The sequence below is a fragment of the Xenopus tropicalis genome, chromosome 5 (assembly GCF_000004195.4).
Source record: "Xenopus tropicalis strain Nigerian chromosome 5, UCB_Xtro_10.0, whole genome shotgun sequence".
NCBI classification, from domain to species: domain Eukaryota; kingdom Metazoa; phylum Chordata; class Amphibia; order Anura; family Pipidae; genus Xenopus; species Xenopus tropicalis.
The window spans coordinates 24,427,758-24,449,711 of record NC_030681.2 but is presented as its reverse complement, the minus strand read 5'-3'; the positions used below and the strand labels follow the sequence as shown (position 1 = coordinate 24,449,711).

At 37.9% G+C, this 21,954-nt stretch overlaps 1 protein-coding gene across 8 annotated transcripts in view; it reads left to right on the top strand.

The window, feature by feature from the left end:
* The window catches only part of ccdc88a (coiled-coil domain containing 88A), a 101,303-nt gene that overhangs the window by 9,989 nt on the left and 69,360 nt on the right, over window positions 1-21,954 (top strand). For all 8 annotated transcript variants that reach the window (XM_031902310.1, XM_004914737.4, XM_004914735.4 and 5 more), the window contains exon 3: window positions 19,607-19,715. In XM_031902310.1, coding sequence (XP_031758170.1) covers window positions 19,607-19,715 — 109 coding nt within the window. The remainder of the gene's footprint in view (window positions 1-19,606; window positions 19,716-21,954) is intronic.

Here is a 21,954-nt window from a genome sequence, read left to right as displayed (position 1 = left end):
CACTCAACATTTACTAGTGATGTACAGGTGTACATTATAAATATTCATTACTTTTATTTTTTGGGGGTTGCTGTTCTTTAACATTCAGTTTGAACCCTATATATATGCTTTGTATAGATCAGTGATCCCCAACCAGTGGCTCGGGGGCAACATGTTGCTCACCAACCCCTTGGATGTTGCTCTCAGTGCCCCCAAACCTGATGGTAGTTTTTGAATTCCTGACTTGGGGGCAAGTTTTGGTTGAATAAAAACAAGATTTCCTACCAAATAAAGCCCCTGTAAGCTGATAGGGTGCATAGAGGCTGCCTAATAGCCAATCTTAGCCCTTATTTGGCACCTCCATGAACTTTTATGGTGCTTGTGTTGCTCTCCAAGTCTTTTTACATTTGACTGTGGCTCACGAGTAAGAAAGGTTGGGGATCCCTGGTATAGATTTTCTAACTTATCATTAGGGATATGATTTTGGCTCTATCCTAAAGGATGATATCAAACAAACAATTGAAATCTTTATCCAGGTCATTTGAATGTTTTGGACTGATTGGACCAATGTACAATTGGTTTGATATTAGTACAGGTATGGGATCCCTTATCCGGAAACCTATTATACAGAAAGTTCCGAATTATGGAAAGACCATCTGCCATAGACTCCATTATAAGCAAAAAATTCTAATTTTTTAAAATTATTTCCTTTTTCTCTGTAATTATAAAACAGTACCTTGTACTTGATCCCAACTAAGATTAATTAATAATTCTTATTGGAGGCAAAACGAGCCTATTGGGTTTATTCAATATTTGTATGTATGTATAACTTTATTTATAAAGTGCCACAAGGGTACGCAGCGCTGTACAATCTTACAAAATTACACACAGGGAGGACAAGTGTTATAATTAATAAATACAATAAATATTTATATATAAATGCACAGGGAATAAGTGCCATGTGGTATGAGACACAGTAGGAAGGAGGTCCCTGCCCCGTAGAGATTACAATCTAAGTTAAATGATTTTTATCAGACTTAAGTCATGGAGATCCAAATTACAGAAAGATCACTTATCCGGGAAAACCCCAGGTCCCGAGCATTCTTGATGACCGGTCCCATACCTGTAAAATATAACTACACACTTAAATTACCAAGGTCCAAAATTGAATTTTGGACCTCTACAGTTATGTCTCGGTAATTACATACGCACCGTAGGGTCAGTGGATGGTACAATTTTCTATTTTGGCCAGTCAACTTTGACGCCATCCAGAGTTTGCATCTGAGGAGTACATGTCAATTTAAATATTTTTGGGGGACCAGGAATGTCAAAAATGTGACCATAAAAGTGTCAGTCCTATATCAGAAGAGTAAAGAGGTTAGGAATTTCCCAGATAGTGGAAAGCAATACCATCCATTGTGTGTCATGTGTAAAATATTTATTCCATGGCTTTCATGCAGTGTGCTCATTGTTCTGCTTTAACAAGTATGTTGCTATGAAGCAATAAAATACACTTCTATGTTACACTGCTTTGCTTACAGGCTTTTGTTGCCGTTTCTATAGTGTGGCAGTTTCTGAAGCTCCATAGCATTATTGCATTAGAGCAAGGAATATAAAATTAACATTTTCCAATATGAAAATGTTTCCTATAAATATAATAGGTATTATATCTTTCTCTCTCTTTATCTGGGCAATAATGAAGGATTTTTTTCTAAGCAGGGCACCATGCACAGCCAAAGAGAAATTAATTTGTATTTTTGTCATCCAGGAGGTGTTGGCTAGGAAAGATAACTATGGATACTGCAAGTAATGAAGCAGAGGGTTTTGCTTATTTTTATCCTGTATCACAGCAACGGCAGTAAAAATTCTGGAATTCTGCATACAATTTTATATCCATTGCAGGGGGAGTAACACATGGGTATCTGTGTACAGCACAAAATCTGTGCACCAATGGACATATAGCATTTACAGCAATGTCTGGATGGTCCAACATGTGAACAACTGCAATTTAACTGCAAGTCACATCATTCACTAATTTCTACTTATATTGGAAGCTTGGACTACCAGGTATACCACAAATGGAGGGCTATAGCTACATAGCTGTCAACCAATCCCATGGCATGAGGAGATTATGATCCGCTCCATGCCTTTTTGAGACCTTATTTCATGTTATCCTTTAGTATGAAATAAAATTCAGGCCTAAAAAACAGGACTGGATGATTATCTCCCTTGTGACAGGGGTTGGTTGACAGCTCTGTAGTTATTTTACTTCCTGTTGCCCCATATTTTCTGTTTTGGTGTGTGTGTGTGCGCAAAAACCTGAGCCAAAAAATAGGTTTCCCAGTGTAAGTATATTTGCTGTCTTGATCAGAGCAAGCTATCCTCATTTGTTATCGGCTATTTCAAACAGTAAGTCTGTCCCAGCAATGTCCTTAGGTGACCTGCAGATTCAAGCAGCTGTGCATAATATGAACGAGTCTCATCCTTTTTGAAGCATGCCATTATGAACAAATTAGAAAAGAAAAAAAAAATAAACTTAGAACAAAAGTCTCTATTAGCGTACTAGACTCTTCAATCACATTTGAATCCAAAGGGCTTCTGTAAGTTTTATGTACATGGTGACATGGAGATGCACTCCATTTCATATTACACAAGCTAAGGTTATGTACTTATAAATCTTCTATAGCTTTGTTCTGTCCAGGGCTGTGCAGTCAGAGTTGGAAGCAATTTGGGTACCTGCAGTCAGTGGTACTATTAACTGAGGAGTTAGTAACATATACTGAGGAGTCGGAGTCAAAGGATTTATGTAGGCTGTGGAGTCAGATTTGTGGAGTTGGAGTCGGAAGCAATTTTGAGTACCTGGAGAAGAAGGTAACACAAACTGAGGAGTCGAAGGATTTAAGTCCCGACTCCACAACCTTGGTTCTGTCAGCAGTCAGGCAAGCAAATGTGTCAGGAGACACCATCTAATGATCGCTGTGGGTAATGAACTCTAATGTCTATTGGTGACTTCAAGTTGCACAATGCCATGTAGCTATTTCTACATGCCAGTAAAATATTGTGTCACAACCCCCAGGTCATACCCCAGGCAACCAGAACCAATGTTCCAGCACAACCAGTTGTGTTGAATCTAGCTAGGACATTGGTTCTGATTGCCTGGGGTATGACCTGCTGCCTGCCCTACACCAGTATTTATCCATCTTAGCTGCAAGAGTGGCCATTGTTAGTGGCTGTTGGGTTCAGTCTGGAAGAAAGTGTCTGTTACTGCCAATAGCAGCAAGAAAAAGTAATTAGGACTATCAGCCAATTTATCCTATTTAGTATGGCTTTATGTCTATCTAGATATAGAAATTGTAACACTGACTTGAACAACAGGATTATTTACACAAATTCTTATTGTATTTTGGTTTTACTTTGCCATTAAGCCTCACAGTTTACTGTGTTGCTGCTGTTTTTGCTTGTATAGTTGAACAATTAAACCTAGAAGGGGCTGTGTTTTCTTGTAGAAAATCGGAGTGGAGTTGTTTTACCATGTATCTGCTCCTTTGAAAACTTTGCTACATATTTCCCCAAATGAAAATGATATTGCAAGTGACCTAACTAACCCTGGAATGGACTGGCCCAATGCCTTTTGAATAAATATAGGAAAGTGCAGTTGTTCATGGCCATCTGCCAATCAGTCAATTGAATGGACGTATGAATGGTCTTATTCACTTTTAGAACTTCTCCATGCATAATGTTTGGCCTGGCTCCTGTGCTTGGAAAATGGCCTCATTCTGCACATGATGTAGAGTCTGTCGTTCTGCACTTCTGACACTATATCTTCAACTTCAATCTTCAGACTTTCCTAGTGTGGGTATCATTAGTGTATACCTGTCCTCCTTGCGATGGTGCATTAATACCTCTACTTAGGGTGCTAGAGGGCATTTCCATGTAATTTAGGATTCCAGTTGTCAGATGTTTGGTTTACCTTGTGAAAGCCATGTCTTGCAGGTATGATCAGATAAAAGGGCCATTTCATAGTACTGGGGAACAATCTGGGCCAAATAATGTGCATTGTTGTATTGACAGGCAAGCATTTATTGAGAAACACATTGGCAGGCATGTTAATTGCCTAGTTTTCTATCCATCCAGCTTAATCTTGTGTTGATATAACATGACTGTTAAGGTGCTATACACAGGCAGATTTCATCTGCTGATTCGGGTCCTTAAGATCAACTTGGCAGCTTATCTGCCTGTGGGGACCCTCCATCAGGCCTTCCTGATTAATATCTGGTAAAAAATGGGCAAGATGTCGATCAGATAGGATTTTTTTGTCTGATCTCTCCAACTTTTCTGATCACTTTCATTGCAGTGCAATTGTTGGAACCTATGGCCAAATGATAGCATTAGCATATTGGGGGGAAAGATTTGCTCATTTGGCGACCTTCTTTGAAGCTTTGTAACATGTAGAATTACTATAAATACATAGCTCTTATTTCCATCAAGCAAATACAACTGGATGTAACAACTGAATGTGTAGTGTCTGATTTATTCCTTGTCGCATCTTGAATACATAATAACCAGTACTGGTTTGAATTATTCAGTAATAATAATAATAAAAAAAACCCGGGGTGGTTGGTGGCTGTGGTCCAACCTATGTTTAACAAGAAGTGTATTCTAGACAAAATGCACATTTTGGGTGGGCATAGGGGTGATGAATTCTTCCAAGTTTCTGATTGCTTTCATACTGGTTTACCCAGTAGAACACAAAGAAGCCGCTCGCTGGGTACCATTATCCTGCTTTCTGTTCTTGGTGTGAGGTATAACAGTATGATAGATTTCTATTTATTTTACACAGTTAATCTTATAATAAAGCTGTTTTGAGAGTGTGGTTCTATATCTAAAAAAAAAAAAAAAAAAAGATTTAAAAGCTTTAAATTATACAGTTTAATTGGTAACACATGGCATGGGCCTTAATTCCTGTTCTTGAAAAATGAGCCCCCTCATAAATTAGCTGTTTAGGCTTCACATAGCAGTAGAAGGATTGGTTAATGAAATGTAAAGGCTAGGGGGCTTATGTATTAACATTGGAGATAAACATCACCAGGGTTGTTGCCCATAGTAACCAATCAGCAATTAAATTGCAATGGTCGCCTTCAAGTTAGAAAACAAAAGTAAATATCTGATTGGTTTCTATGGCCAACATCACCGGTGATGTTTGTCTTCAGTGTTAATAAATACACCAGTAAGTGTATGAGACCGCACCTCATTAGAGTGTTCTAAGTGGTAATAAGACATTAAAGTACCACCTATGGTAAAATGTAAGGATATTGGCAGTCACCAAGGAGTTTAATGACCTTTATAAAAGCAAATGTCTTTGAGACCTTGTGCCTTTTGTATTGTTGTGGATTGCCATGGTGAATACTAATTTAATACTAATTTTTAAGCATTGGCCACACTTGGCTAGCAGCCTTTGGTTGCCTTGTGAGCTTATGAAATCGATGTGCATGGGCTTTATGTAAAGGAATGAAATGAGCACCAGAACATTCTGCTCTGATCACATTGGTTAGAAAGAGAACCTGTGAATAATTTATGTAATTTAATGTAATTTAATGCTGACAGGATTATTCTCCTTCCTAAATCCTTCTGCTGTTCCAAGTTAATGCTTCTCTGTAGATAAGTAGTTCACTTGACAGGATTTTACAGGGCTGTGGTATTTTTATTTCATGCCCTACATCATCTCCTGTCAGCTTATATTCCTTTTCATTAATGTGTATAATAAAGTTAAGTAAAGTTTGTTTTCTTAAAGAACAACTTTGACTTTCAAACTAAAATTTGTTAAAGAGCCCCACACAACAAAGAATCCCCTAATATACCTATCGCTGTAATCTGTTCCTTCAAAATGTATGAAGAAAACAGTTCTTCTCTTTCTGCATCATTTCAAATCCTGGCAGTGGAGGAGGGACTAAAACATTGATGTTACAAATTGTATGGTGTTTTCAATCCTTATACCATGAACAGTGATTTTTAACAATTGCTATAATGTGTTTTTGATTTTTTTTCTAAAGTGTTTCTAACTTTGCATTTTAAAAAGTAATTTTTGTCTGACCTATCTGAAGTCACTATTTGTGATGTGTTATGAGAAGACAAATCTTTTAAGGGTGAACTACCCCTTTATGTGCAAGTAATACTTCTTGTAATGTATATACAGGTAACTATTCTCTTATAGAAAATGTTGGAAATTTAATCTAAATTTTTAAATAGTTTGAGGTTTAGGAGAACAAAAAGTAACATTAAAGATGATAGAACAACAAAAGGAAGCTCATATACCCAGTCAGTTAAGCAGCAACATGTAACTTTTATCCAACCAATAAAGTTGATCTCAAATGGGAAATTAAATTGGTATTCATTTTTGTCATTATGTTTTGAAGTTTACATTTTGTCCAATGCGTTCACTCACCAATGTGTTCACTCACCTAAGGCTAATGCCACACTGGGCAGATTCTTAGCCTGCATTTATCTGCCCCTGCACTCCAAAACATGTATTGATATGCCTGCATTTGTTTCTTTAAATATAACTATGAAGCAGCTTTACTATCATTGAATTGAGGGGCACTAGGTACCAGAGATTCTTGTTCTCTTTTCTTCCACTGGTAACAAACAGGGAGTTCTCTCCATACCCTCATTCTAAGACCATTCTTCTCCCAGCCCTATAGGGACCGAGGTTAATTTGCCTATTAACTCCATATAATACCCAACTGGTTTTAGGGAGCAGGTGCTTGGATCCTCATCAGTTTATTCTACATTGACCCTCGCCAAACAATTCAGCTCCTCACTTCTTCGGTGTAATTTTAAATACAAAGTAGGCAATGCAAAGAGGCAAGCTTCCTTCCCGCATGTGGCTTCATAAAATTAATTTGTGCTCATTATCCTATCGGGCACATTGATTCACATTTGGTTCAGCTTGTCACATTGATTTATGCCCTACTGCCGTATAAAGCTAGCCCGAGACAATCGCAAGCACAAAGTCACATTATGACTGTGTCTTTCATCTACTGCTGGAAATACTGAGTCTCTTTGCGCTACCTTCCAATTTAATGGGATTCTAAATAATGTTTCCAACAGGAAGCAATGTTAATCTGATCGCCAGCTCCCATGGGAGGAACCTACATTGGCTTATCATCCATGAACAACTAAAATGAGATGAATCACTGAGAAACAGAAACAAAAGGAATGAAATGTATCCACCCTACTCCCAGGGTCCTAACAATAACTGCTTGGCCAAGTAGGCACTGCTAAAATTCAGTTACAAACACTATATTCTTTTTTACACTTTTCTAAATTTGGAACTTGCTGTATTGGTTTTTCTTCATATGTGGTTTGTAACATTATTGAAGGATGAATAGGGTTGCCACCTGTCAGGTTGCCAACCTACTGTGATTTTAATGAAATGCAGGTTTTGGTCCTCAGCTCTAGGGTTGCCACCTTTATGCTGTCAAAGTATTGGCAGGGGCATAGGTTATGACGCCAGGGCAGGGGGGTGATGTTTAGTGGCTGGCAATTGGTCATTGTCTGATCGGCACATCATGCTCTTCAGAGTCCTGTCCAGATTTCCTAATTTGGAAATCCAGACAGGCCTTATTCACCCGGACAACCCTTCCAAAGACCTGACTGGTTGATGATGACTCCAGTCTTCCTATATCAGTCATATTATGAATTAACATATATATAAAAGTAGTAGTTCCATGAAGGTAAACTATGTGATAACTCCCTGCATTCCCTTGTTCAGACAGGGTAGACCCAAATTAGTTGTCTGTTTAGGTATGGTAGCTCATTCTACACACGCAAGGGTCAGGGACATGTGTGGAGTTTATGGAATATGAGGGTCATACCTGGGTGTAAAGTTGATCAACTTACAGAAATAACCCTTATTCTCTCCTATAGTTAGTATTGGAAATACTAATTGATGATTTTGGATTGATATTTCATGCCCTACAATCACCATTCATACCACAGACCTGAAATGGTTTTGTTCTTTTACTTGAGAAATCCAATACAGCGGAAAGTTATAGCAAAACAAGTACAGTAATTCCAGAGCGTTCCTTGGCATGTGTGTTAGTACTCTACTGATGCTGTAATATTCCCTCAGCCAAACCATTGCAGTGCTAGCTCTGCATTTCCAAGCCAGGAACGCTGATACCAGGTTTTTTTTTATTATCTCCATGTAACATTTGGTGCTTGACAATTAAATGCAAAAATGGAACTGGATGGATTTAGCTGAAGGTGGGCAAATAATACAGCAAAATCCTCTTAGAATCCAGTTATTGCAGATTAGTTAAAATGCTTAAAGTGCCATGTTATTAATACACTTCTGGCTCACAAGTGGCATGATTCTGCAGTAAGGCAATGCCAGCCGACATTTCCATGGACGGGAGTAAGTGTGTATTCCTCTCATGTGGCGATTGATAAACAGATGGTTCTGGCATGGGCAATGAAAGGCATTGGGCGTGTAGATGTTTATGCATGATTATGGATTTGGCCTGCAGGTTTCTCAGGGGGCACAAACATAACTATTGATATATATATTTTTTTTTTTTTTTACAAATTAATAAGTAATTGATTCTAAAAGAAACTGTTAAGTGTTCCTATTTAACATTTGCTTAGTGTTAATAAGTTTTAACTCATTTTAAACTAAAGAATTGTCTAGTCTCCAAATATTTTCAATCCAGTGCCAGTGGCTGGCCTTTGGGTTATTGCTTACTAGAAATGCACCAAATTCACTTTTTTGGATTCTGCCGAACCCCCGAATCCTTCATAAAGAATTTGGCCAAATACCGAACCAGAACCAAATCCTAATTAGCAAATGCTAATTAGGTTTTTGAAGGGTTACATGTCGCGAGTTTGGCGAAAATTTTTCAACTTATGTGTTTACGTGACAGTGTCATGGAATATTTCAGATCCGGTTCACCCGGGACTATGGATTTGGCCAAATCTGAATCCATTCAAAAAAGAAGGAATCTTGCCTGAATATTGAAACGAATCCTGGATTCAGTGCATCCCTAGTGATAACCCATAAAAAAACTGACTAAACTAATTAAACTCCAATGCCATAATATCAATAATAACAGTATATAGGGTCACAAGCTGATCGTCAATTACCTTATCCTACCCAATGGAGGCCAGTCAGGCAGATCTGGGAAATCTGGATACCCACACAAGAGATACTGGTGGAGAATAAGCTTAACAATGTAATTTAGGGATGCACCAATGTAATTTAGGGATTTGGACAAATCCCAATTATTATGTGCAGCGAAAAACTTCTGATTCGGTTTTGGCAGACACATGGATTATGCTGAATCCTGCTGAAAAAAGCCGAATCCCAAACCGAATTCTGGGATGGTGCATCCCTATTGTACTTATATAATTACATTCATTTATATTTATCAGTTCACTCTGTCTCACTTCTATTTGGCAGCCAGTCCCCCAAAATATGAAGTTGCACAATATCATCCTTGAAACATCTTTCTGAGAGTAGTAGTTCAGCTTAACAGTGCCAACAGGTTGGGCAAATCTAATATACATATTAAAACTATACCAATTATTTTATATCATTTTTATTTACATTAAACCCCCCAAATAGACCCCTCCTATGCTGCCGTCTTTCTTTGATCCTATGCCCATTTTGCATTGCAAATACCAAGACTGCATTCGAAATCCCTTTTTTTTTCCTTTCTAAAAAGAATGTTCCATGGTTCTTCAGGGAATGGATTTTCCTGCTCAGAGAGATACGAGTGGACCTTGCTGACATCACTTACATCTGGATGCCGTGAGAGACAAGCGGAGGAGATTTCCCTCAGGAGAAACAAAGTCCCTTATGGACATATGTTGGCTGTACTTACAGTTTTTCCCATTTGAACACTTTTAAAATCATGTTGGTCTGGATTTGTGCAGCCAGGAGCTATTACAATTACGAAAGTATTTGTAGTTAGCCACTCTTTATGTGCTCAAGCCTGAATGTACTAAAAGCACTGCATGTATTTGTAAGATGTGTTCCTCTGGGATGAGAACTTCGATTCGCTGACGACTTAGTTATCCAACCATTTAACCTGCAGGTGGAATTGGACAGAATGGGCATACACGGTATTGAGCAATCATGGAACTCTGTACTGCTTAGTTAGAGAATATCAGTCCTCCCAAGGGAACCCTGTTTATTAGCACATAGCACCAGGTCACAATTAGGCTTTGTAGCACATTTTTTGGTGGAAACACCACCCACAATCTGCCAAACTCTGCCCACTTTATGTTCTCTTTGCAACTTGTGAATCATTCCTCTTGGTGCCCCCTCTGCCCTGACAGAAGTGGCCCCTGACTTGAAGTATCTTCTTGATGGCACCCTGCAAAATATGGCTACTGCTCTTTTTTTTCCTTTTGTTTGAGCTTACAGCCTGAACAATCACATCTACTGTGCATTTGTGCACCAAAATCTGTCCCTTGTTTTTGCCCAGGGTGATGCAGTGCATCTCGGTGCAGACACAAGCCAGCAAAGCCCAGCAGATTGGCTGATTTAGCCCTGTCTGGTAAAAGAATAAGGCACTTCTCTCCTGAAACTACAGCACTGCTCCTTTAAGTGGAAGAATTGCTAGAGAAGCAACCGTGCTCCCTCATTCAAGCCATCCCCATGGGACTGACGGAGATGGATTTCTAGCAGTTTGGCTCTGCATTAACAAAGAAAATGCTGCAGGGAAACCTCTTGAGATTAAAGGGAGTGTCATTGTGTTAAGTCTCAAAATTCTCACCTATTTGAAGTAATAAAATCACACTTTTTAGATGTCTGTCTTACATGTCCATTGCTGGGGATAGTATTAATGATTGTGCATAAATCATATTGTATGCCTTTCATCAGCTTTATCATTTTACATTTTCATTTAATTTTTTCTTTATAAATGCTGGTCGTTATATTGGCCTGTAAGAAAATACTATATGGAATAATAATCAGCATGGCTATTGGTCTCAGACAAATGTGCCTGTACTAGAATCTGACCATGTTTGACATTTGGACTATTGGTGCTGCGATGGGGGGTGTTATTTAATCCCCTAGATCCAGCTGTGCTAGTGCTGTTTGTGGAAAGCTGGGGCTGGGCTCCGTGTGGAAGTGTTAATAAGATTCCATCAGTCTCACAAAGCGGAAAGCTTTCAGCGGCAGAGTTTGAGCTTTACATCAGTACATTTTTTTCACATTTCTTCCTCTGACAATCCAGTTTTATTTTCCTTAATTCTCTTTATTTCAGTCTATACATCACATTCTCTCTTTTTCTCCTCACCCGTTGTTCTATTTCCTTAATAGGGGATTTGTTTGCCTTACTGCCTGAAAGCAATGTGCTATGTTTAGTAAAGTACTGTTAAAAATAATGCAAATATTTTGTGTTTACGCAGGTGTTTCTTCCCTGGTACCCAGAAATGGCTCTGCCCATCATAAACCAGGAGTCTTTTTTTCTTACTTGAAGGCTGAGATTTTAGCTGCCTTTATTGGTCTACTTTAATAACCTAGAAAGACTTTAATAGAGAGAAATAGTTAGTCTTTCAGATTGCAGTTGTATTAGTGAGGACATACTTAGTATGGCAGCTTCCATGGGAGCACACACAGCAGGATGGCATAAACTTAAAGCAGGGAAATCCTGTTACAGTTTATCAGTTCCCCACTTTTAGAGGACCTGGCTGGATGAGAAGGCCAGGTGGGCTGAGACTATATAGCCAGGAAGAAGGTAGTGCCCTCAATGGTTTTATTCCATCACTCTAGAGTCTAGAAGTATATGGCAGAAGTTGATTTTAAAGACTCCCTTATAGATGTGTGCAACAGGACCATTATTTTGCATACACGTAGCAATTCTGATCTTTCCCGAGACCATCAGTCGCAGGAAAGATTGTTTGTTTCCCTCACTGACGTTCAGGGCTGAATCGTCTGCTGTGGAGGTAGAAACAATAGGAATTCTACCTCCGCCTGCCAATTCAGCCCTGAACGCAGATTTTGTAACCTGGGCGATCAACGAAACGACCGATATCCGCAGACTTTGTGATATTGGTCGTCTCGTCGATCTGCCATACATGCACTGAATATTGCACAAAACGAGGTTTCGTACGATATCATCGGTGAGTGTATGGCCAGCTTTACTTTTGACATAAGATATATATCAAAAGTAAAGCTGGATATATACGCACCAATGATATCGTACGAAACCTCGTTTTGTACAATATTCAGTGCATGTAAATAAATCTAAACTTAGATGTATGTTATTTAATTGATAGGACACATTTATTGGTATACTATGTTCTTTAATTTTCTATAACAGATCTAATAACATCTGCTGCTTGAACCCTTGACTGATCCGTTACCAGGTTTTGATTCTTTTCTATGGAGTGCTGACTTGCCCAGGATCATGCCTTGTGCCCAGCATTTATTATTAAAGGAAAGTAGTTATAGGTTATGTATTGTTACATGTTGTTGTGCTGGGACCCCTTCCAAGAATGAGTTGCAGCTGTTGGATGACATGTGTGAGCCAATACAAGCGGAAATACAAAATATGGTATAAAATTATATATAGCTGTTGTAGCAACTGTGTTCTGTGACTCTTCAACTGCCAAATAAAAGGAATAGAGACCTAAGGTATCTTTATGCAACTGCCCCTTAGTATCCTCTTCTTGATGACCTCTGTTACATGGCACTACCTGCTCTCTGCCTCTGTTCATATTTACCATCATGGGGTTCAGAGCTGGTAATGGGCTGGCACGTCTAACCATGTACTGTATGGATGGCATGAACTATGGCTAAAGCCTTTCCCAGTAATGAATTTCTTATTGTAACATATAAAGATATATAAGTTCCTCAGGATTTCAAAAACTATGTAAATGCACAAGGCCATAGGCTGAGCCTTATGAAAATCAAATTACACTACTAAGTACCAATTAGAACTGATGACATTGCTAAGCGCCGATTAGAATTGATAACATCATTAAGCACTGTGTATATTGTGCATTATGTAGTACTTATCTATTGTAGGGGGTTATGTATTGGGGGGGGAGGGGGTCTGATGGGTACAGGTACAGTAACCATAAGAAAGTGCTATCCAGCTTCTGACCTCATTCTTTGTTGTGGCCAGTGTTTGGGAAAGGACAAGTGACATACAGTGTTCTACTGGGATCCTTTTTAAGCTGCTAATTCTCTCTCCCTTTTTGGTTTGTGCCATTGGAGATTAACTACTAGGCAATTGACCTTTGCCATTAGGTTCTCAGAAACCCTGTAAGCAAAATATGTCTGTGAGGGGGCCATGTTAATTTCTATTGGAAAGTAGAGATTTCAATATATTGGAGTAAAATTAGGGTCAAATGGTCACCCAGTATGCTATTGACAGGCATTCAGTCATAAGTGACAGGAAACAGATTAGAACCTTAATTGTCTTTGGTTTCTTAAAGTTAATCATTTACAAAAATGAGTTTTTAATGAGATGCAGTAATTTCATACAGTTTGAGTCCCAATAATAAAAGCACATGATATCACAGAATCTGATTATTTGTCATTTTTAGTTTTTATGTTCTTTTCCTTAATCTATAATGTAAACTTGCTCAGAAGCCTCTCTGAGCTCTTTTAAAATGTATAGAAGTTAGATTCTATAACCCTAGAGTTGAAAGCTTGTGTTAGCAGTCTAAAAACTCTCTTACAATAAACAATGGATGTTAATTGCAAAAGAACTCTAAATAACTTAATATTACTTCATTTGTTTCATGGGTTTAGGGCTTCCCTAGGATGCCTTATACCTTTCAGCTATAGACTGACATGGCTAGCGGAGACTGTTTTATTCTTTTCAATACAACCAACACCTTCTTTGTTTATAACATGGAATATTTATTGGAGTTTCCATTTTGTGCTGCACAAAGTATCAGTGTGAACCAAAAAAGGAAGGAATGTCCTGTGCACACAGTAATCTCTGCTCTCATGTTTGAATGTCTGTTTTCGGGAAGATAAACTGTTTTTTTTTGAGTTGTGGCCACAGCTAGAGTTGTCAGCCACCAGTATTTTACTGGTGGCTGGCAACTTGCCTTGCCGGCAAGACAGCTTCAAGGGCCAGTATTACAAATTTACTGCCGACGTAGTTGCCAGTAAATTTGTAATACTATTAAGAGGAGCCCCTGGTCCTCCTCCAATCCACCCCAGTTTTACCTTTTTTCTCCCTAGTCCACTTTAAACTCATTCTCCATCAGCCCATGTGTCACAACCCCGCCCATTTTATACCACAGCTCCGCCCCATTTGCATCACTGCCCCACCCCTTTATCCCCTTTTGTGTTTGCACCCCACTGGCCAGTAAAGATATTTTAGAAAGGTGGCAACCTTGGCCACAGTACACCTGCCACCCTACAGCAACAAGCAGCCATTTTTAATATATTTAAAAAAAAAAAAACAAATATATATATATATATATATATATTTACATATACATGTGTATTGTATATATGGCACATTATCATATACATTGTTGTTTATAGGCACTTGTAAATCCCTGCCCTATATGCTCATGTTTCATGCACAGAGTAAATGGGAAACAAACCCAGGAAACCCTTAGTCAGAATGAGAGATCTTTATGATCTAAGAACTATGAACTAAGCAGCTGTTACAGAGTGCTTTCTCCTTGTTGTGAAGGTACAGCTTCCACCATTTTTATTTAGTATTTGATTTTTTTAATAGTATTTTATTATCACGTAAATAGTAAGGAATGCTATGAAATGAGGAATATCAGACTGAGCACCAGTGCAAGGTTGGACTATGCCAGTCATGCTGTAGCTGTTAGCTGCTTCTTACCTTCCTCAAGCTACTTGAAGTATATACAGTACTTTGTCAAAGCATTTCAAATTATACTTTAATGGAGAAGTAAAGCGCATAATTATTACCTATAATAATCTACATCTGTGCTTCTTAACCTAGAGTTGTCTTGCAACTTACTGTCTTGCATGACCTTGCTTTTTAAAGTCAGCCTGTAACACATTGCAGTGTGCCACCCTAGGATAGAGAGTAATGGATGACATATAACAGTGCAACTAGGCAGAATCTATTGTATTTTAACTTGCCCTTTAAAAATGAATCCGTTCCTCAGTCCTCAAACACTTCATGTTATGCATGCAGTCTATTGGATAGCAAGCTTGCTAGAAAGCAATCCCTATTGACTTCTGGGATCATAAATCATTGCTGTCCCCCAAGTTGCTCTTTACCAGAGTAAGCAGAAACGGACTGAGATGCACCATCAGTCCAACACTGCCAGTCTGCTGATTAATGAAGAAGCACTGTAAATAAGGTCATGGGGGTAGGGGGTTGTTGTTGATATAAGCCAGACAGGTTACCAGGAGGACAGACTGCCAAGCTCATATAGTGGAAATGATGAGCCTAGAGACTGGCTAAGGGCAATTCCAGAACATACATGTAGCTTTGTTTAGTATGACTGCCTGCCTCTCAGATGGTATTCCCTTCATGCCTTGAACTTTTCTGCTGGTGCAAGACGGCACGATTTTATATTAGTGCTTTCCAACCTGCCACCCATTCCATTGATATTAAAATAAAGCTATGACTGTCAGGGTTGCTTGGAGTTCTAAATCAACAGAATCTTAAATGTCATCTGTTGGATAGTCCTGCTAGGTACTAGAAACTAGGACTCACTGATTAAATATATGTATTTGAGGTACAGGTATAGGGATGGTCTTTTATCCAGAATGCTTGGGACCTGGGGTTTTCTGGATAAGGGATCTTTCTGCAATTTGAATCATCATTGAAATAAACCCAACAGGATTGTTTTTCCACCAATATGGATTCATGCAGCTTAGCTACCGTGAAGTTCAAGGTTCGGTTTTATTATAACATTTGAAAGAATGGCATATTTGTAAAAATTGACTCTGTGGGAGATGGCTTTGCTGTAATTTGGAGCTTTCTGCATATTCGTTTGCAGTTAAGAGATTCCATGAACACTGAAAATTAATCCTGCAGATTTAGGGTCTGTAGGTCTTCATTATGAAACCTGCTGATTAATGTTGGATCAGTCACTAACCTGCATTGTTGGGGGTACCTACAGTACCCCCTTGAGGTGTAATGATATCCAAACTTCTGTTGAGTCCATTATATATATATATATATAATATATATTTATGAATGTAGCATGGCCAACTGCTCAGCCCCTCTTCCTTACTTAGGTCAATCTGTTTTTAGGATTAAATGTCTGAGTTGTGCCTTTCCATTCAGCAAGCCTTATCAGAGGACAGATGGTAAGACAACTGCTATGCAGTCTGGCTTTACATTAAAACACGATCCATTAAGTTATCAGATTTCCACGTAGAGGATGTTGGACAGTAGGTGACTAAATTTACATTATTTCAAGCCATATGAGGTCTGAGATTTCAATTAATAATAGCTGTGTTTAGCATCATGAAATCACCACTTTTTAACTTAATGTGCTCTTTCGCGGTGGATATTTTGTCTGTTTCATCTCATTTGAAATTGATGTAACTTGCCATAAGTAGGTTGCTTTTAAATGTAAAATGACTCAAGGCAATGCTTTACTGCTGAGCCGCCTATTGACTTCTAGACAGATTTGCCCTATTTTACTAGGCTATTTGCCAGTGAGGCATTTTAATTTTCCGTCTTACAAAAGGGGCTATTCATAGCAGCGTGTGACTAGTGAGGAGGGCTGGATACCTCGTATTTTAGTAACAAGGACTTTTGTCTGGGAAATGTCCTTTTAATGATCGGTTCCATTTATGTTCCCTGGGCTGTATTTTAGGAAATAGCAGCAGCTACTGATCTCTGAAGGTGCTCGGAAATCACTAAGAGAAAGCACAGCAATATTCTAGAATAGAGGTTTAATCATTAGAAAGGCCAAAATGTAATTTAACTAGTGTTATTAAAATATTTTATTCACATTGTGCTGTTAATTTAAAAATTGTGTGAAAATATATATTTAACATTGTAAAAAATGCTGACGCACACCAGGAATTTATACCAAAATGTGCTTCTTTATTGGATTGATGTTTCGGTCCTCACCTGGGACCTTTATCAAGGTGTGGTGAGCACAACTCCCCCCCCCCTTTTTTATATATATAGTTGGGATCAGTTACAAGGTACTGTTTTATTGCTACAGAGAAAAAGGAAATCAGTTTTAAAATTCTGAATCTTTTTTTTTTTTTTTTGTTGCAAAGTTTAAGGTATGATGATCCAAATTACAGAAAAATCCCTTATCTGAAAAACACCAGGTCACAAGCCTTTCAGAAAATAGATCCTTTACCTGAAGTCAGTTGTTGAGCTACACTACAGTAAAACAATAGCTAAACCTGTCCAACTCAGGTGGGGCCATTCCTAATTTACAGAGTTTCTCATTTGAAGATTTTGTATATTGTCCAGGGTCCCCTATTCTCTATCTTTGCCGCTGATGACAGGATATAGGAGCTGCTAATTACATTCATATTTTTTTGGCTGCTTCCCATCTGACGGTCTCCTGAAGTGAGAAGCAAGTCTCGCCTTTTTTCTCCCAGCCTGAGTGTGAACGTGTGAAAACAGCTATGCCCTCATGCTGAAGCTGCCATCGCTATAATATTTTTTCCATTTATTAGACGAATGCTTGGAAAATGACCACTAAAAAATGAAAGAATGGGAATCATAAAATGTAACCCTTACTATATATTGCTATAGGAGAAAAATCTCAAGAAGATTATGGGTGCTCTGGAGCCTGGAAGCTGTATATGACATTTACTAAATAGGCCTTACAGAATTGTAAGTTACTTACATTTCTGGAGCAAACTTCATGCCACCCGGGTAAAGGAGAAAAAAAAGAAATGAAGCTCAGGAAATAATGATGGGACATTGGCTTGCCCTAAATGCTACAAATTGGAGACAAGTAAAACAAATGGATTTACAAGGGTATTCTAATAAATTTCAACTGTGGCATTGTGAGGTTGTGCAGGCCTTTGTTTTGGGTGCATAGTTACCTAAGGAGCTGTATAAAGCATCAGTGTCCTCAATTTTTATAGGTTCAGAACATTCCAGCCCTTGAAAAGTGGTGGTAGTTTGACATTGGTCCAAAGTAACCATGGCAGCACCAACAGGGCAACACCCAAGTCCCCCAGGGGATTTTAAGGGGCCCATTTATTAAAAATGTTTAAATAAACTCGTATTTTTTCTAAATTATAGAACATTTCGGAATGTATGTCGAAAATTTTGTTAAAATTCCACAAGTTTTTCGTAGTTTTCGGTAAAAAAAAAATTGTATGAAAACGAAAAAATTGTAGTTTGCACAAAGAATACAAACATTTCAGAATTTGTTAACGCTTTGGTTACACTTTCATGGGGACTATATTTTCGCCAGGTTTGATCTGTCGAGCACCATTGAGTCCTATGGAAGGCTTCCAAAGCCAAACATGGAGCCAGAACTGTTTTCGTGGCATTTACAAACTTTTTGGCCTGAAAATTTTGTGACTTTCAAAACGCAATTGCGGTAATTTATACCATATCGCGTTTCAAGGCCAGGAAAAAACGCATTTTAGTAAATGTGCCCACAAGTGTTCCCATATTTCACTCTGTTTTTCTTTTGTCTCAGCAATATATAAGGCATAATACATTTGGCCATATTTTACATTTTCCTTGATTTTACATCATTACATGATTTTGGGGTGTTCCCCTTAAAATAGGGGGTTTACAACAGTATATGTCATTCTGTACCGCTGTGGAAGCCTCCTGAGATTCTGCCATTAGAAAGCAGTGTTGTGGCTTTGCATCAGGGCTACTTTGTTGAGCATGGGCTTAGTGAATAGGACTTGGAACATTTTGCCTATCATTTAATCATGAAAAATGTGTGTTTTATTATTGTTTCTTGAGCTAAACAGGATGAACAGAGAAATTGAAGCTACCCCATGTTTGGTTCAGGCAAGGTAGATATTTAGATTACCAGTGCACAGATAAGCAAAAAGTTTATTACATTTGTGTTGATCAAGGCCCCTTTAGTAAGCAGTAATGGGATGTTCTCTTGGAGCCTACAGTCAGTTCTTTCATATGCAATTTATTTTTAACCCCTAGAAATGGATGAACCCATGTAATGCCCATCTAGAACAGTTTTACCATATAACTATTTTATTTGTTTAATTTCTGTATATACAATTAAATACTTTTTTCTGTTATCGTGCTTTATTTGTCTGTTCTAGGCCCAAATTTTGCAAAATTATTTGGGATTAAGATGTGAACTCTAGACAATCTGAAGTTCCACCAAAATTGATGCAATATAATACTGAATAATTTTTTTTCCCATGCTACCTTTCCCTCTGGTTCTCAGTCTGTGATGTGTTTCTGTATAATTGCTCAACATTAAAAAATACATCAGCTACATTAGAAGAAAGTGAACCTCTTGCGTTCTAGATTATAACAGTGACTGAGAAGTGCATTCACATCTCCCTCTAAGATAATCAGTTTATAGATAATTCACAATGCAGAGCATATATATATATATATATATATATATATATATATATATATATATATATATAATTTGCTTAAGGTGGATAACAACTAAATATAGATAATTATCTTGTCTAAGCTCAGGATTAATGTTTTTTTTCCTCTCCTTTCAGAAACCCAAAAGCTGATAATCAAAGAATATATAGAAAGATCAATAACGATGCATCCCTTCGAATCCAAAATTTGTCCGTGTTAGTCAAGCAGATGAAATCTTACTATCAGGTAAGAGCAATGTCTGTTCAGAGTCAATAAAGCATTTGCAGCTTTATTTATTTAACACCTGAAATTGTGATACATTTTGCTTATGATCTGCCTGATATTATAGTCATGATGCAAGTTAGAAAATACTTTTGGACAAAGACCATATGGGTATGTTACTGCTGCTCTTTCCCTTTGGGCCACCAGTGTGATCCGATTGTTGGTCTAGAAGCCAAATGATCAAATCAACTGGTATGGCCAAGCTAATGGGTGGCAAAATCAGGCAGAGATATGTTCACAATACCAAACAAATGGATCTTGCCATGTATGACCAACATATAGGTGTAGATTATATATGGATGATGAAGACGTTAATCATCATAAAAATGATGGCTTCAGAGATTTCATGACTGTCAAACTAAATTGGCCTTTTTTTCTTATCAGATGCAAATAGACAACCCCATACAAGTAAGGGAAATTATCCATATAGAGGGCTTACACATTGGGTTATGATATAAAAAGATAAACTTTATTACATATTACCAAAGTTAGTTTTCTCACACAATTTTAAAAAATATATATTCATAACCATTTGCTGGAGGTTTCTAGATCACTGAATTTTGTTTGTACCCCGGTACAGAGGGAATCAAAAGATTCCCCTTCATATCCACCATAAATAGCAATATAGAAAATAGAAAAAGTATCCCTTAGATTTTGTGCAAATCACATATTATTAGAAACCCAAGGTATTTAATTAGACCCATAGCACCTCACTCCCTCACCTGCAAATCGGTACCAATATAATTCAGTAATCTAGAGTTCCCCAGCAAATGGTTATGTATATATGTCTTTTAAAATTGTGGGAAAATAGTTTCCTTTTATTTCTTCAGAGCCCAGTGTGTTCACATGGGTGCTTACCTTTAGTTCAGGGGACGGTTCCTGTGAGTAGAGTTGCCACCTGGCCGGTTTTCATGTTAATAATATGAATGGGGAAACAAGTAGAAGAAAGAAGAATAAAGGAAGGCTGTTTTTTTGTGTTTTTCTCAGAAAAAACATGGCAAACCTAGCTGTGATTACTTCCTGTAGCTGCCATGTGCTGGGTAACCGTGCCTTTAGGTATAGTAGAAATGACTTTTCAGCACATCTTATATTGGGGTACCTGCAGCTGATTGACTTTTCAAGGAGTAAATATATTGATTTTTTTAAAAAAATTATCTGCCTATGCTTTAGGTGGAAAGTTGATTGTAAAAACAGCTTCAGCTATTTGTTATTCAATAGATAAGTTTTGATGCTGGATCGTTTTTCTACAAAAACTGTTTTTTTCCACTTTCTTAAATAAAACATATAATGGTAATAGGTACTGCAAAATGTCATATTATATAAAAAGATGTTGATATGTAACCCCTTATTTGTGAATCGTACTAGGTGGGGTAATATTTCTTTATGGAGCACATAACAGAAGGAAATCATATTGTCTGGTTTGTAAATGTGCCTATTGTTCTTGAAGTGTGAGCATGTGTCAGATGCAGTGTATATACAATATTATCATGCTTCCTGGCAATGGCGCAGTGTACTTAATTGAAAGAGGATATGATCCTGGCAAGACAGAATCTGGCACTCAGCACTTTGATAATGGAAAGTGAGTGACAGCCCTGTCATCAGCCCATCAGATGTGTCCTCTCCCATGGTGACTGTGCAGCTGAATCATTGCAGAGCCTGCAGGCTGATGTCCAGCATAATCACATTGTGCACTGTATTTCACCTCCTGTATCCGCTTCCTCCCCTTCTATAGATTGTATTTGTATTCCTTCTAGCATGCCTCATCCACACATGCAGAGGACACATCAGCAAATTATATTTTCTGTCTAGACAAAATGGCCATGCAACAGTATGTCAAATGGCTGCTCCATAAAATCCCATTCATGCACAGATGGCTGAGCAAAAAGTCAAACTTGACCAAATTGCCCAACTAAGGGGACTATTTATTATGCTGTGTAAAAAAAAAAAAAAAAATTCACCAGGCTTCTCCATAAGGATTAAAAAAATCCTGATTTTTAAAAACCGTTTCCTTTTTCTCTGTAATTATGATAAAACTGTACTTTGTATTGATTGTAACTAAACAGCATGAATCCATATTGTTGACAAAACAATCCTACTGGGTTTATTAAGGATCCCTTCTCCAAAAAATAGTGTCTACATCTGTGTATTTAAAAATATGATGTTGATTCTAATGGGCTTGTCTTGTCTCATTGTGGAAAGCAGT